This window comes from Tetrao urogallus (genome assembly GCF_951394365.1).
Source record: "Tetrao urogallus genome assembly, chromosome: 3".
NCBI classification, from domain to species: domain Eukaryota; kingdom Metazoa; phylum Chordata; class Aves; order Galliformes; family Phasianidae; genus Tetrao; species Tetrao urogallus.
The window spans coordinates 40,797,660-40,814,160 of NC_136815.1; the positions used below are offsets into that span (position 1 = coordinate 40,797,660).

The 16,501-nt window shown below is 39.0% G+C and overlaps 1 protein-coding gene across 4 annotated transcripts in view; it reads right to left on the reverse strand.

Annotated features, from left to right (window-relative positions):
- The window catches only part of MAPRE2 (microtubule associated protein RP/EB family member 2), a gene marked incomplete at both ends in the record, with an annotated part of 86,865 nt that overhangs the window by 17,759 nt on the left and 52,605 nt on the right, over nucleotides 1–16,501 (reverse strand). For 3 of the 4 annotated variants that reach the window (XM_079533366.1, XM_079533367.1, XM_079533368.1), the window contains 3 exons: nucleotides 2,236–2,449; nucleotides 4,362–4,507; nucleotides 15,486–15,613. In XM_079533366.1, the coding sequence (XP_079389492.1) occupies nucleotides 2,236–2,449; nucleotides 4,362–4,507; nucleotides 15,486–15,613 (488 nt within the window). The remainder of the gene's footprint in view (nucleotides 1–2,235; nucleotides 2,450–4,361; nucleotides 4,508–15,485; nucleotides 15,614–16,501) is intronic. The other variant, XM_079533369.1, reaches the window with a different exon arrangement.

Consider the following 16,501-nt stretch of genomic DNA (forward strand, 5'->3'; position numbering starts at 1 on the left):
TTCATTGTTCAAATAAAGTGGGTGACACATTAAAAGTAACAACAAAAAAAGGCAAGATGTTATGGCACTCTGCTACTGGTGTTGGCAATTGCTTGCTGAGTCGGTGCAATAGGTTTTGTATCAAACAGCCCACAATGTTTACTACTCCCATAACAAAGTCAAGCGAAACTGTGAAGTTTAGCTGTGCCCCAAACCTCAGCCATTTCACTGAAGATTCATGGCTGCAGAATAACAAATAACTGGCACTAAAGTTATAAACAGCCATTTAAATTATGCCATCTGATGTCACACTTATTCATGGGCATATATTCTCTTTTCATGACTGCATTGCTGTGGAAGATGAAACTTAAGATGGGGTGGGGAATTCTTCAACCACTGTAGAACTCAGTAGACCTCATCTTCTTGGGCTTTTTTAATATAAATGGTTAAGCTTGTTTTACTCACACAAGTAGTATCATTATTGTTCCTGTAACATCTGTAATGAATATCCCCGCATTTCCAGTAAAGTGTGCACTTGCATGCACGTAATAAATCTGTGACCGACACTTAACTGTTCTACAATGCAAGCAGCAATAAAAGCTAGAATTCTTATTTCACCTAGCGTCACACAGTGCCTACAGCTCTCCCCCCTGCCTCAATAGAAATTAAATTAGTGTCCTGCCTATCATAAATCCAGACAATACTTAAACTAATAAGGAAGGAAGCTTTCCATGAAAAAAACCATCCGTGACCAAAAGAAAGTTGATGAAAACACACCACATATCTCAGTTGTCCTACTCCATGTTGAAGGCACATGGCATGCTCTCGTATGACCAGCAAAAGGACATGAGATCACTGCATTATCATCCAAACTGACTGGCATCTTCTATTCCAGCAGCTACTCTACCTCTCCAGGATTGCCACCTCCATTACCTTAATTGGGATGACGCATTTGTGATTTCAGTAAAAACAGACCACTGCCAAGAAGGATCAGCAAGCACGGTAAATTCTGTATTTAACAGAAGTGTATTTTCCAATTTATCAAAAGAACCACCTGATGGTCACTAGGGTTTTTAGTTTTCAGAGGCAGTGCAAGATACCACGCAGGAAATTATAGCATACTAAGCCCTAGAATTCAAAAGCTTAGATACAAGATGATGCAGAAACAAAGATGTGAAGAAAACACAGTGATAACAGAACCACCATCACTTCAGAATCTCAGAGCAGCACTGCTCAGCTATTAGTGCTCAGCTTCCTGGGAGCACTAAGGAGATGAAGGCAGCTGGCCAAGTATGCCCACTTTTGACGTCAGAAATGGTCAGAGCAGATTGCTGAAATCTGGGTACGATTCCAGAGTTTAAGCCAGTCTAAACCTGAGGTTGCCTGATACCTGCCCCTTCCCTTCTGCCAACAACTGAGCTAATGAGAAGACAGGTCACAGAATTACATCAACCGAAAAGTAATCATTATTTGAGGATTGGTTTAGCATAAATAAGGCAAACTCAGGACATACCAACAAAGGAATTAAGAGTACGCGCGTGTGTGTTTCTGTACGTACAAACCTACACGTCTGTAGGCAATTAACTGCAGCACCACTTGCTTAGTAATTACTTAAAAAATTTTTTTAAAAATCTCTATATACCTGCTCTTCTGTTCACTTAACAAGTTACCAAGAAAAATGGCATCGTTGAGTGACCAGTAGTGCTCATATTAAATAAACACCAAAGACCAGGTTTAACTGTTTACTCCTGTTGCAGAAACACAAAGCAAAATGTCAGAAGACAGATGTATTTTCAAGAAAGAGCAATAGCTGCTATGCTGCTCACTTAGAAGACTGAGCTATAAACTGCACAAAGCACACGTTATTATTATTTTTCTGCTTTCTGGACAGCACTTACAATTTAGCACCATGAAAGGAGTAATTTAAAAAAATCCACTGTGTTATAAATTTCCCGTTCTTGAAAATACGTGCAAACAGTACAACCAGTGATGACTATCCTAAATGTCTTTTTCTCCGCCAGAAGATATCACAACACTTATGCCAAGGGTTCAAGTGGGGGACATCCCAGAGCTGACAGGACTGAGCACACCATAAGAAGTTAACTTCTGACACGACAGATGCTAAGTCTATGACAACACAGAAAGAATAGCTCATGCACATGAGGTGGTAATTTCTAACTAGTATTTAGGTAAAATTGGTCACAGTTTATGATCATTTTCAGAGATAAAAACAGAATTACTTTAGACACAACATACCTGCAGTAGGAGAGTTTGCATGGTGGGACTTTTTGGGCAGATTAAAGATTTGTTCACCAGGATCTGGTGGGGGAAGAGCATCTTGGCCTTGTCGAGCTTCCACAGGATCATACTCTTTTCCATCATAGTTAGCATCAAAGAACTTCTTAAACCACTGAATGAAATCTAAGTTGTCTTGGAAGCGTCCTTTGACCAGTTTTTCCACTGGAATTACCTGAAAGGTAGAATAAAGTTTCCAGTAATAAACCATTGATATTTTTATATTTAAAAAAACAAACAAAAAACCATGCACACTAATTTGGAAATATATATATATATATATATATATATATATATATATATATAAAATAGAATCATAGAATGGCCTAGGTTGAAAAGGACCATAATGATCATCTAGTTTCAAACCCCCTGCTACGTGCAGGGTCACCAACCACTAGAACAGGCTGTATATATATATAAATATATATATATATATATATGTGTGTGTGTGTGTGTGTGTCTGTATGTATATATCTCATAACTCTTTGTCATTGTTGCCCTCCTAATAGCAAATTATGCTGGAATTGCAAGTGGTCTTAATGATTAATAAACGAAGGGCCAGCCTTTGAGGTGGCTATATGCAAACCTTCATAACTACTGTTCCACAGAGTTGCTCCTTTCCTATTGCAGTGGCAGCCATGATTAACGAAGCTGTTCTGGGAGTAGGACTATATTCAGCTAAGTAGCAATTTCTGTTTCTGAAATTTACGTGCTGCAGGTGGGCACAGTAACGGTGAACAACTCTTCAAGAGATCCAGATTAAGTTTCTTGTTCTCTGCTGTACTGTCTGAATCAGCTTTTCCAGGTCATGCTGAAACACCCTACATTTTGTAGTACATGTTCACTATGAACTAACCTTGAAGTTTTAACCTTGTAACTTTTTTCCATTCTGTATATAGCTATACATAAAATGGTTTATTGATCTGAAAAACTTGACAGAAACATCTAGTAGAACAAAAGTGAGGCTATAAGGAACATCACTATCAATGTCCTACAGATTTTTCACATAAATGAAGTCTCCAAAAGGTGACTGGTGGTAGGAAAACAGTGCAAGGAGATGGCTTTATAATGCTATGCGGGAAGCACAAGCTTCCAAGATGCTGTGGGCAGACAGTGACTATGAAGAGAATGCTGCAGAAAGAGGACTGCCTTGCCTTGTTGTATGAAGTTAGCTTCACACAGCTAACTAAAGAGCTAAGTTCAACAGACATTAATACCTCCTGAATGCATTCAGTTATCAACTGGAAACAGAGTACCTAAAAGCATTATAATTTTCATCTGTTTCTTCAAGGTTAAGCCAACTGTCCAGCATTTTGTAAGTCTATGATATTGCTGTAACAATTCACATAGCATTTTGCATATCCCTTATTTGTTTCATTTGAGTAGAGCGAGTTTTCTCCCTATAGAGAAATAGGCAACGTTCATCTTTATTGGGCTTTGCAATGCTTCATTATCAAATCATACTGTAAATAGAAGCACAACATTTCAGGAAATAATAAAGGTTTCCAATTCTTCATGAAATTATTGTGGGACTTTGTAATAAGAATGTTCAAATTTCAGGATAAGGCAACACTAAAATCAGTGGAGAATCCTCAAATGATTTACAGGTACTGCATCTGTATAAAACTGCAAGAAAAGAACATAACTTCCATTATTCAGCACAAAATCAGTATCTTGTGGTTGAATAACAAGCCATTTCTTAAGAGAGACCTCCATTCCTAAACTTTCACATGCACTGGCCAGTCTACCAAATCACTGGGTATATTATTCCAGGTCTTGAATACTTGAAATTCCCTAAAGCCAGTTTTGGACAAGAAATGTGGAATATTTATAATAACAGTATACTTCCAGGTTGTTCTGTTGGAAATTCAGGTCATTGGTAATTTTATGGTACCTCAAATCCTCAAATCCTGGTTCAATGATGACAAAGAATTTCCAACAGATGGTATTTTACCAGAAGAGTCTCTGATATTAAGAAATAACGAGTTAAGCTGTACAACTCCTTATCGGACTTTACTATTGACTTTATCCAGTTTACACAGCTTATGAAGCCTGCAATGACTGAAATACAAACACAGAATGCCTACCTTATCCACATTCATTCTTTTAAACGATGCTTGCAGAAGCTTGAAGTTGTGAATGTATTCATGTTCCAGCTTTGCCTGGAACTTTACTTTCTTCAAGCTAATACACCCGGGGAACAACATGTCCATGAACTGGCAGTAAGCTGCTCCTATAACAAGAGAATGCATTGACGTTAATCCAGATTCACCCGGCTAAAACCAAATGGCGTTTAATGTCATTAACAGAAAGCATGAGCAGAAAGCAACCATACTGAATAAGTCCCTGCTGTAATTCAGTCTAGCACTACGCATCCCAGATGTACTTGTCACATTGCTCAGTGTACACTGGATGTTCTCATGTAGTTTTTCCACTGTCTGGATGCACCAAGCACTTTGTACAACAACTGAAGAATCGCCACGAGTAACACAAAGCGCATCTTTCTTCTACTTGAAACTGATGTTCCTGGAGTCCCTTTAAACATTAGGACTATCCATATAGTGTGATGATTACAGCCAAAGTAGAGATCTACTAGTAAGTTCCTTCAGTCTTTACAGTACCCAAAATTCAACCAAGATTTTATTTATTCTGGCAATTGAAGTTGGAAGCTATCCCATAGACTGATGAATTCCAAGGCAATATTTCAAGATTATCCCAAATCATGATTGAAAAATAAAACTGCAAAGCTCCTGCCTGCTAAAATACACTAAAGGGGATGAAAAATACTTTTTCATCCCCTTTAAACCAAACATCGATAATGATCTTTATCACCTGTGAAAAGTGTTTGAATTGACTTTCATGTAGACCACCCAGTACTCATAGTTTTCAGAAGCCAAGCTCCTAGCTTGGCAGCTCACTCAAAACAAGATTTCCACGTTCAACTTTGAGAGCTATGTGAACTTACATATTAGTAAGCAGGGGTACGTGAGTGTAATTAATTCAGCACAGAATGGCAAATATATGGAAAAATTTCTAAACAGCGTACTAAATACAGCCAATAGAGATAACTTTTCTCATATTCAGAGATCTTCCCTCTACATTATCGCATCACTGTCGTTTGCAAAATGTCTACTGCTGTCTCAATTAAGTGTTTTGAAATTAAAGCTGAAGACGTTTGAGGGAATCAGAGGATCACCAATTTAAGTTCTCCTTCAGAAAAGAGTTTTCTAGTCAACAAAATGCTTTATACTTTAAGACTCACTAAGGGCCATATCTGAAGCAAGAGGGCACAGGCTTAACACCTCCACTTGAGCACACAGGCCAGGTAAGTCAGCACCCAAACAGTCACAAGTTAAATTTGACTCCCACAAAAAGGACTCCTGAACACTTAGTGCAAATCAGTTTTGATAAACTTAAGCGTCCAAATCTCACCTAACAGTTCAGGACAGTATCTGTGAAAACTACTTGATCACCCTGCTCATGCAAAAACCAAATTAACAAATCAGACACCTGGTTTGTCTAGTTTTGCAGGAGGGGCAACAATAACTGAAGCTCGATATTTTTCTCTGTGGGTATGCGTGTGTTTTGGCAGGACCAATTTTACACATCAGATAGTTCTCATTCTCTGTGTCCACCCAAGCTCCATATACAAAGGGTGACAGAGCTTGTAACTCCTCCAAAAGAGGAACAGAGATTCGGAGTCAAGTCTAAAAACACCTAAATACTGATATGAAATTTGGTCAGTGACTTAACAAGATCAAGCTTGAAAATAACTTTAATTTTTAAAAATTCTCTTCATGTTAACTAGCTTTGTGAAGGGAAAACTGTTAGAAAAAATAATCTGATTTTCCAAGGACACCTTGTACTTAGCTGTTTGCAGTGGTTTTGATATGATTAAGAATCAAAGTAAGATATTCCCTAAAGGGAAAGAAGCCTTCTGGCAAGCTACAAACATGAGATGACACATTTGCATCTTCTTATAGGAAGCTAAACAAACAGAATTAGTAATTCAAAACCTATCCTTAGCAGGAGAACTGGCACATATGCAGCAAAAGAAAAATGACATTACAATTAAAAGCATGGATATACAGATACTGCAAGGCTTAACTGTACTTATTACTATTTAATTTCATGCAAAAGGATTATTATGCAATCATTTCATGTTATAAATTGAATTTGTTCCCAACTCTGCCCTTTCATCCCACCCGTATCTCAATTATAAAGTTTACTCTGATATCTAAGTAATTGCCTGGAGGCCTTGAAAATGCACTGTGCAACCTTTCATCTACATCCTTTTAGAAAACTGGAAACCTAAAATGTTCACATGAGATTTCCTCCTTCTGCTAGTGATGCAAATTCCTCTTGCATGCCTTTAGATAGAGTCTGACTAGACTAGAGACTTTAGTTAAGACATTTCCTCGTGTTTCCTTGTCCTCGTGCAAGTAGTTGTTTCTGTATTTTATCAGCCAGGAGGTGGTCCTGGGTCTGTTCAGTGCCTGAGGGCAGAGAACACTGGCATGCATCCATGTGACGGTACAAACCCAGTCTCTGACACAATAACCAAGCCTGCTGCCAGACTGCTTCCCCAACAGGAGGATTTTATTACAGCAGCAAACACAGCTTATTAAAATGCTTCTTTCTGAAGCGCAGAGGCAACATGCAAATACAGACTGAACTAAGTTCTGCAAAGTACAAAAAAGAAACTATTTCTGACTCCCATATAATAGAAAAGAAAGTTACAGGTGTCACTACATTTAACTGGGACTACTAGATTTTGGACATCAAGATTACATATATATTTTATACAAAATAGGCATTACTTATTTAAAATTTTGCTCCTAAGGCGTGTGGCTGTCACAGTGCATTAGGATGCCTGCATGGCAGAACCAGGATGCTGCTTTCAACACTGTCAACTGTTGAGGTTTCATAGAGGCAGCAGGAGAAGCATCCTGACAGAAGTAATGCAAGATCATTGTGCCTTTGCTTCTTGGCCCCAGCACGCAGACATGCAGTTCCCTGCATACTGGACAGCACTTTAGGAATATTCTATTTACCATACAATTGATGTTTCAATGTAGCTGGCCAGGAAAGGAGTATTTTTAACTCAACATCAAGAAAACAGCAGTAGGGATGATGACAGCATGGTTTTTGATGGATACTTCTTGCATAATTTACATGGACAAAATGGGTTTTATGTCACTATTTTATTTAAAATTTAAAAGCTTCCCTGCATTTTCTGATAAAAAGTAGCAGCCTTTTCCCACAAAAAATGGAAAGAACAACAATAACAATACAGCCCAATCTCTCCCACACCAAGACTAACAAATTATTACCTGTCTAGAATTGCTCTCAGAGTACATCTGTCTCTATGACCAAAAAACTTGTATATATTTAAAAATCTGCAAACACACACACACAGAGATTCAGAAATAATGTGAAATCTCTTCAAAAGATGGATAAAAACCACAGCTGGTAGCACTGGGGAAGAGGGATTACTGAACGTGGGAGACATGCTGATGTTAAACCCTCCCAACCCTCTATTAGCCAACAAGCAATTTTGAATCCAGGCGCAAAACCCCTTTCACTTTTCCATCTAGAACTCTGACGCAGCCACCAATTACAAGAGATATTCACAGGCCAGAAGCCAAAACCAACTTGCAAACACAACTAGCGAGCGGAAACTCCATGCCTGCCTTCACAGCGCAGGACACGACAGCAGCTCAGGGGGCTGCAGCATCCTGCTGGCACACCGACCACGAGCACAACCATCTTCACTGACTCCATTTTAATATTTATAAGAAAATAACAGAGTGGAGAATCTCAGCAGTGTTGAATCTGACCGGCAGGCTGCTGCTGTCTGAAGGGAGCCTTGTGACTCGTTTACTACTCCCTCCTCTCTGGGAGGAATCTGGCTGTGGCCTAGATTGGAGAGCCGGGCAGCATCGCTGGCTGTGGTTGTGCATAGCAGGCTGTGCTGTGCATGGCACTGGGCTGGGGGGCGGGCTACTGGCCAGGCTGAGGGCAGCGGGGGGAAGCACAGCTGAGGCAGTGTTCAGAACCATGCCCAAGTTATTATTTATCTCCTCAAGGAGGAGCTGAATCAATCCTTCTTATCCAATGTACCTCTCTGTCCCTTCATCACTGCATCACATGGAGGTGAGGTCCCTCAAAGTCATGGAAAATCACAGCAGACAGCATGGGAACACAGAGGAGCTGTGAAAAGGCAGGGCCTGTCTGTGTGGTGGTAGGCTTTAGTTCAGTTCTGCTGTCAGAACTGTGGCAGAAAAAGCTAAGTTGCAAACTAGAATTTTGCTGGAAATGTTTAATAAAAAATTGGATCTAAAAACAGCATGTGATTCAAGCCTCAGCCAGGCCTCAGTTTGATGTTCAGGCACACATTTCTGGAAAAAAAAAAAGAAAGAAAGAAAGAAAAAAAAAAAAACAACAACAAAAACTTATTTGGAAAAAGGCTGATTGCACCTTTCTCTGTAATTACAGTTATTTGCTTCAAGGATCTTTTTTTGTTCTTTGCTTCAAGGATTTGTTTTTTAAGATTCTCTAAAAATGTATCCTGTCACATTAGACAGAAATTCCTTCAAATTATTTGTTCACTCCAAAGCTGCCACAAGCTAATCAACGCACTTGGAAAATGCGGCATGATTCCCATGCGTGTTAGTCATCAGTGCTTCAGCTCACCGGAGCGGCGTTGCCAACACGGATGGGAAAGTGCACACACCCAGCACTTCTGTTGCTGAGAGAACAACAGAAAAAGGCAGTAACTTATAAGGAGCATGTGTGACATCGCAGTGTTCATGAGAAATGGGGAAATAAATACAAAGGCCAGCAATCAGTGTTTGCAGTACAGCAGCACTTCTGGCTTTTTACCTCCAGCTGCTTAAAACTGTGTCCTTAGAAGCAGATTAAGGTAGGCACACAGCAGGTTTTGATGTAAAACATGAGCCCATATCATGATACTTACATCTCAAATGTATTCTTCTATTCTGCCACTGTCTTTTCTTAAATTAAAAAGAAAAAAAAAAGTCAGTGACCACAAAGCTGCGTTACCTACAGCTGTGTTTAAGCACCCTATTTGCAGCACCCATATGACTGAGGACATAGAGCAATGAATTCTGCTGCTCCATTGAAAAAAAAAAACAACACACTGATTTAAAGAGGTTTCAGCCCATTTCCTGGAGAACATCAGAGCCCACTGCAGTTTACTGCCTGCTTCGTGGTAGGGAAGCCAGATGTGCATCAGTGAAGCAATGCTGGCGTGAGCTTTGCCTTTTCCACTAACAGCCTGGGGAGGGCACTTAAATAAATAAATACAAGTGATCCAGATGAGAGTGCAGCCCTGCTCTCCTGCAAAGAGCTCTGGGAACACAGCTGGGGCAGCAAGAGCAGAGTGAGGACCTGCATACAGACACTGCAGAAAGCAGCATCCAGAAGCACTAACGCAGAGCTGCATGCTTCTGAATTGAATGTGCTTGGGAAAATCCTAACATGTGGGGCATTCGCATGAGGCAACTCAGAATATTCACTGATCTTTTTAAATAATGGATTCTGGAGAGAGGCTTCCCTGGTGTTAGACTGTGTATATATATATGTTAGACTGTTAAATATATAAATCATCAAACTTCTCAAAAATTGTAAATAGCACAGCTTCTCATACTAAGTTTTTAGTAGTAATTTAGTTTGAAACTCATTCATTTGCAAACAAGCATGCCAAAACAATTTCAGAAAACACTGTTCCCACTTACGATAGGTGTTTAACCCAACTTGACTTTAGGAAAAAAAAAAAAAAAAAAAAAAGCCACAGGAAAATCTAGCAATCTCTTTATAAGGGAGGGAGAGGAAGCAAGCAATGGCAAGTGACAGCATTATGAGCAAACACACAAAAAAGTAGAAGCCTTGTTTAAATTTGATTCCTTCTGAATTTTTAATGTATGACATGAAATACATACATACATATATATTATATACACATATATAGGTTAAAAGTCTCAGGATACTGCTTTCATAGCTCCCCCAAAAAGTTTTGTAATCGATCTTAAATCTGATCATCAACATGCATTATATCCCTCTAAACCTAAACACCATCTGGAAGACGTTAAAGAGTCATTTACACTGAGCATCCTCTGTGCTGCAGGACCCCAGAACAACATGCCAACTCCCTGAAACATGGCTTGGTTTCATAGTGCATCAAGCCATGTTTTAACATTTCCAAGCTGCTCTAGAGACTGAGGCTTTGCAGGGCTGTGAATTAAAAGCTAACAAACAAACGAACAAAAAACAACACTGAAATACACTTCAGCCCAGCTAGCACTAGCACAGCAGTTGTGCAGAAACCACGCTGAATGCTCCAGCTGGGTGCTATAATGCAGATTTTAGTAATACCTGTGTAGAAAGTTCATGAGTTAATGCAGACATTGAGCAAAAATACAAATACCTAAGCATGGAAAATGAAGTGAATCCTATGCATGCATGTCACAGAATTTGTACACAGACACAACTGACATGCAGAACTCCTCACCACCCAGTGTCCCTCAGAAGAGTAGCTCTTCATGCAGAAAGCCACTGGCCATCATCAGTGTCATGAAGTTCTCCCTCAAATCCCAAGCCATCACAACAGCACAAACCCTCACACACCAACAGCTGTATAGCACATGGCCTTCAGTTCTTCATGATGAGAGGTGGAGAACCAGAAAGCATCCCTAAAGCAACCACATACTCTCACAAGGAGCATGCCAATGGAGGTATGGTACCAACTACAGCAGTTGCTGTGCAAAAAATACCCAGTTGCAGTAACCAGGTTATCTGCAAAGAAAGCATCACAGTCTAGCATTTCAAACTGCTGAACCGCATGCTCTTTTTATGAGATAGCCACTTACTAAATGTAAGGGAGAAAGGGAAACATCTCATCCTTTTCCCTTGCATAAAAATCCTTAAAGGTGAAAGATCTCTGAGCTGGAGTCCAAATTTACAACTTTATAAGTCTACTGGGAATTTTCAAATGTAGGAAGTTAAAAAAAAAAAAAAAAAAAAAATTCTGCATTTTCTGCACCTCAAAAGCTCACATAAGTACAGTTAGGACAGAAATTACACTTCAGGTTGCATTTGCTTTTCTGTATACATTTACAATTTCTGGCTACTAATAATTTATATAGCTTGTGTACTTGGTGTTTTTTATATGCAAGCCCTCTATAGTCTTCTTTGCCTGACTCTTATTTTGAATATACACTCTTGTAGCAGCCAAACAATCCTGAAAAAGCATGTTACAAGTTCACTTGGTATTCCCCATAGATGAAAAATAGCCTTAGTAAAGAAAATTCACTTATAAGCTATTTAGTCAGAATTGTTTTTAAGAAGCCACTATGTATGTATTACAAAAATAGCACGAATCCCATGAAACAACCAGTGTCATAATTCATTTAAAGCTCTTATTCTCCGTGCGTATGGGTGTTGCACATAAGGCTCTAATACATTAAATCCTTTCAGTTTTTCTTCTATTATTCTTCACTCATCTGTATCAAATTAAATGCTCCCAAGTTTAATGCCCAGCTAAAGACAATGCACACTATGCCTTACATTGTAAGTATGGATCATAAACTTGATATTCTGGCTAAAAATCTTAAGGGAAGTCAAACATGGAGACCAAAACTGACTAAATGACACTCACCTAAAGCACAGGGAATATTTCTGGTTTGAAATGCTTGGGGAGATTTTCCCTCTTGTGTTGCCAAAACTAAATTACCAGAGGAGCTACACACTAAATTTAGACTCTCGGAGGCTGCATCCATCCATAACCTGGCCTTTTTGGCACATCACAACTACTGCAGGCATTCAGAAAGCTCAGGGGATGCTACACATTGCTCGGCCTACTTAGCAAGGACAAAAACACATGTAGGACTCATGAAGAATACAAATACTTTATGACTAATCCAGCCTTTTCCTTGGCTGCTTCTCATCTTAGCTCTGTTCCTGTAACTGGCAATAGGGGAGCAAGCTGCTACTTCCATAGCACGCATATTACTAGAGCTACTTTTTCACGCAGCAATAAGTGGAAAGAAAAAAAAAAGAAAAAAAAAAGGACCAACTGTCTTTTCCTTACTGCAATCAGTAGTGTTAAGTTTTAGGTATACTCTTTAGATCAGAATAAAGCCCTCTAGGAAAGGCAGGATGTCATATTACTCCTTATTGTTTTAGCTCAGATTGTCCACAATTACTTCCAGGCTGGCTGCAAAGCATAGGCACACACAGAGTCTCACAGTGAGATGCTAAAGATGGCTGTAAGGCACATCTAGGTGGCTCATGTCTCCTAAAAGCAAAGCCTCTGAGATTGATGTCCAGACCTAGCATCCTTAACCCCCCTGCCCTGCTTTTGCATTTAGCTTTTTCTGAACTTTTGATTACTCCTTGTTAACAAAAATGAACAAAACCTGAATGCTTGTAAAACAGCACGACAAATCTTAATGCCTTTTTTCTTAAAAAGAAGAAAAGGCCCACGCAATTTTACGAGGGGTAATAAAACTTCAGTGGCAGTGGCTCTGAAGTCCACTGTTAGTGCCATGACATGCTTCACAGTATTACAGAGGTTCCCACATATTCCTTCCCTTTCAAGTCCTTGAGAAATGCTCATATTTTATGGAAGCTCATACTAGGCTGCCAAGAAGGCTGCCAACGCTTTAAGAAGCATCAGCCAGAGGAATACCAGAAGGAATGGCCACAGCTGCTCCCAGTCTGTGGCCATGCTGTGCCTGTGGTGTCTGCCCACAAGCTGACTGGTGGTTTTTTGCTACCGTTTCACTTAGTGTAATCTGCAGGATGGCACCTCTCTGTGCATGAAATAAACTATTTGTAGTTTAAATAGTAAACTATACTAGATAAAGGTCCCCAAAATTTCTCCTCCGATTCCCTTCACTGCCTGCAAAGACATCCTGCAACAGCACGTGAGAGGTGAACTGTGCAGTCTCAGATGGAAAGGAACTTGTCAGTAAGACTTCTGTGTGCCACTGCCTGCCATGATCCAGCAGACTTTAGCAGAATTCAGAAATGCAGAGACTAAAGTTATGCGGAACAGAAAGGATTGTGCCAGCAAGGAAGAATGCTTCTTGAGATAATGAAATATTGAATCCCATTTTGGCACTATAATGAACACAAAATAAATAAGAATCAAGCTGGACTATCAAATCAAATGGAGAAATTCAAGTTTACAGGTTTGACCCACTAAGATATGAACATAAAAGCAAGTAACAATAGCAATTAATACAGGAAGTTCTAAAGGAAGAAAAAAAATTAATTTTCCACAGGATGGAGTAAGAGCTCTAAATGAAACAACCTTTTTTCAGTCTTTCCCTTGTGGTATGTCCTAATATCCTCACTAGAGGTCACAGAAACAATTGTATAAGAAGCTGCATAATGAAATGGGACGGTTCTTTTGTGACTGTTTCCGTGCTTTCCCCCTGCTTGTCCCATCCAGCTAAAATCTCTCAATTTGACTCTATTTAAATATTTTCCTCTTATATTCTCAGTAATCAAAATTCTTTTAGATCACCTCCTCCCTATTTTGGGTAAGTTTTATCAATTAATTTATTTATTTAAAGCCCACACACATTTAGCTTGGTGGAGAATTCACTTCAAAAGCTTCCTTTCAACAATTTAAGAGCACATAAATAGCTATTCAGGAACAAGTCAATAACATGGCTAGTATACTTCCTGTTTCAAACAATGTCAAACATGTATTTTATGATGAAAACACCCCTTTTCACACATCCTTCCATCTCCTCGTAAGTGTGTATATATACACACACATACATCCCTATATAAACACACGCATGCCTGCACATCCCCACGTGTATATTTCCTCCATGCATAATTCACCAAAAGAAAATACTAACTTCCGGCCCTGTAAATATAACAACAGCTAAATACAGTACTTCAGTTCCAAGCTTAATAATTGTCAGAAAGGTCATTTCCCACATTCTCTATCTTTAGTTACTCAGTTGCTATCAGTTTCTTGCAGGCACTTTAAACTGCTCCTCTTCAACCTTGTTTCATAGTCATTGTGCAATTCCTCAAGCATGCAAGATATATTACGCAGGTGAGATTTGTAAGAAAGAAGCAATTAAAGAATATGTTACAAGTTTGTCAGACTCAATTTTCTGTACATTTCAGGGAACATCTATGCACAAAAAACATACCCAGAATACTAGGTAAAGTCACACATTTCAGTGTAAGACCCCATTTCAACTGGACCACCAAGCAGCTGAAATGCGGTAATGTGGGTTCAGTTCTATGTATTTAGAGCATTATCTTCATACAATACAAGATAATCCCAGCATGTCATTTGTATGGAAGTAGCAATCTAACTAGATCTCCTCCAACACAAACATCTTCAAATTTAAAAATCACAGCAGGAAATCAGAAAGAATCACTCCCCAGGGCATCTGTAATCTCAGTAAAACACCAGCCTTTCCCTGTATCATTTCTAGTCATCATCTGGATACGGATCCTGTTCTTTAACATGTAACTTGCAGTTCCCACTCTGATTAATCAGACTGGCCAAAGTATTCAAACCATTACTCATCTTTTAGGGTTCATTAACCCTAAAAAAAAAAAAAAATAAAATTATTTACTATGAGAGTTCAGTTATATTTAAAGTGAAACAGGCAGATTTCCTTGACAAACTTCTAAAGCAACTTACAAACAGCCTAAATGTTGATTTCCTCAAATGTGTATTTTCCTCCATGCTCACACACGTGATATTCTCCTATAGAGTTCATACACCCGTTGAGTTTCAGGACCCTTACCCAGAAGGAACAGCTGCTGCAGAATTCTGTTCCTTGCGTTTTCAGGAGACTACTGGTCACTTTTTAGCTATGTACCACTCTCCATTTGTAAAGTTACTACCCTTGTAGCCTTAAAGTACACACAAAAAAATCTTACTGCTATATTCTTCTACAGTAAGCCTTTTTATTATTTCTATGCATCTCCTGCTACATTCCTCCTGTTCACCTATGTTACGCTATCTCAAGGCACCTTATCTTTGCATGATTAAGATGAACACAAGAACTTTTCCTCTGTACATACATTGGTTTCTTTTCGTGGAGTAACTGCTTTATGTCAAAACTGAAAGTGATCTATTTTCAACAAATCAGACTTTCAAAGTGGATTTTAAATAAACATTTGTAGAACATGCAATATTTTCTTACCTGAACAGAGCTGTTCAACTTTTGTGTAGTTTAAAGCTAATATATCATTAACCCATGCGATGATGTCATGTCTGCTCATAGTCTCTTGGGTTATAGAGGTAGAGTACACGTTGACCGCCATTCCCCAGCTACAAGAAAAAAAAAAAGACAGAAAAGTATTTTTGACATTTTGATCATTGTTTTCTAGATATATTGAATTCAGAATTCGTATTCAAAGAAAAAAGGGAAAGTTGCATCACTCTAGAATCTTCCCTCCTTTATCAAGAAAGGTATCTTTTCATGTTTTGAATGACGTACAGCCTTCTCCTCTTGTACTCTATGAGCACATTTCTCTTGATATCAGTGTGAACTTAACTCACAAACCTACAGTATTATCCTTAATGCTGTCCAAGTCAGAACAAAAAGAGTCAAACATAGCCTAAAGATACAGAGGCAGAATTAGACCTGGGATTCCTCCGTATAGTGCTGCACAAATACAGTGATTTGACATCTCTGCCTTTGTTTTTGCTATTTTATTGCGTGATGATCCAATTTCCCAGATCTGTATTTAATTTTTAGATAACTTCTAGAAGATGTAGCTGTTCTGCTTGCTCAAATACTGGTTTCTTCTTGGGATAGGGCTTTTTAGATGACTTACTTGGTACCTAGCAGTCACAGCGAACATGATACAATGAATGTTTTATAAACAAAAGTAGCAACCTCTACTCTGAAAATAACTCAGCTTTGCAACCCCAATTGTCTGGTTGGGAAGCTGTTTTGTAGCCTGATGTCTCTAAATCATTAGAAACATTTCCTGTCAGCTTAAACTCATTTGTTCTTCTGCCAACATTATCCTCCAGCTCTAATGGCTTTTCTTCCTGAGCTGATTTCCTAATGTGTTGCAGAAAGCAATCGGAGCCTGTCCCAGTGCCCAGGTAGGCTAGAATATACAAATCAATTCTCCAAGTCTTCTGCAAAGTCACATCTTCATTTGCTGGTCATTGCAGCAGGACTTCCGCAGCATAGCTGAGCAGATT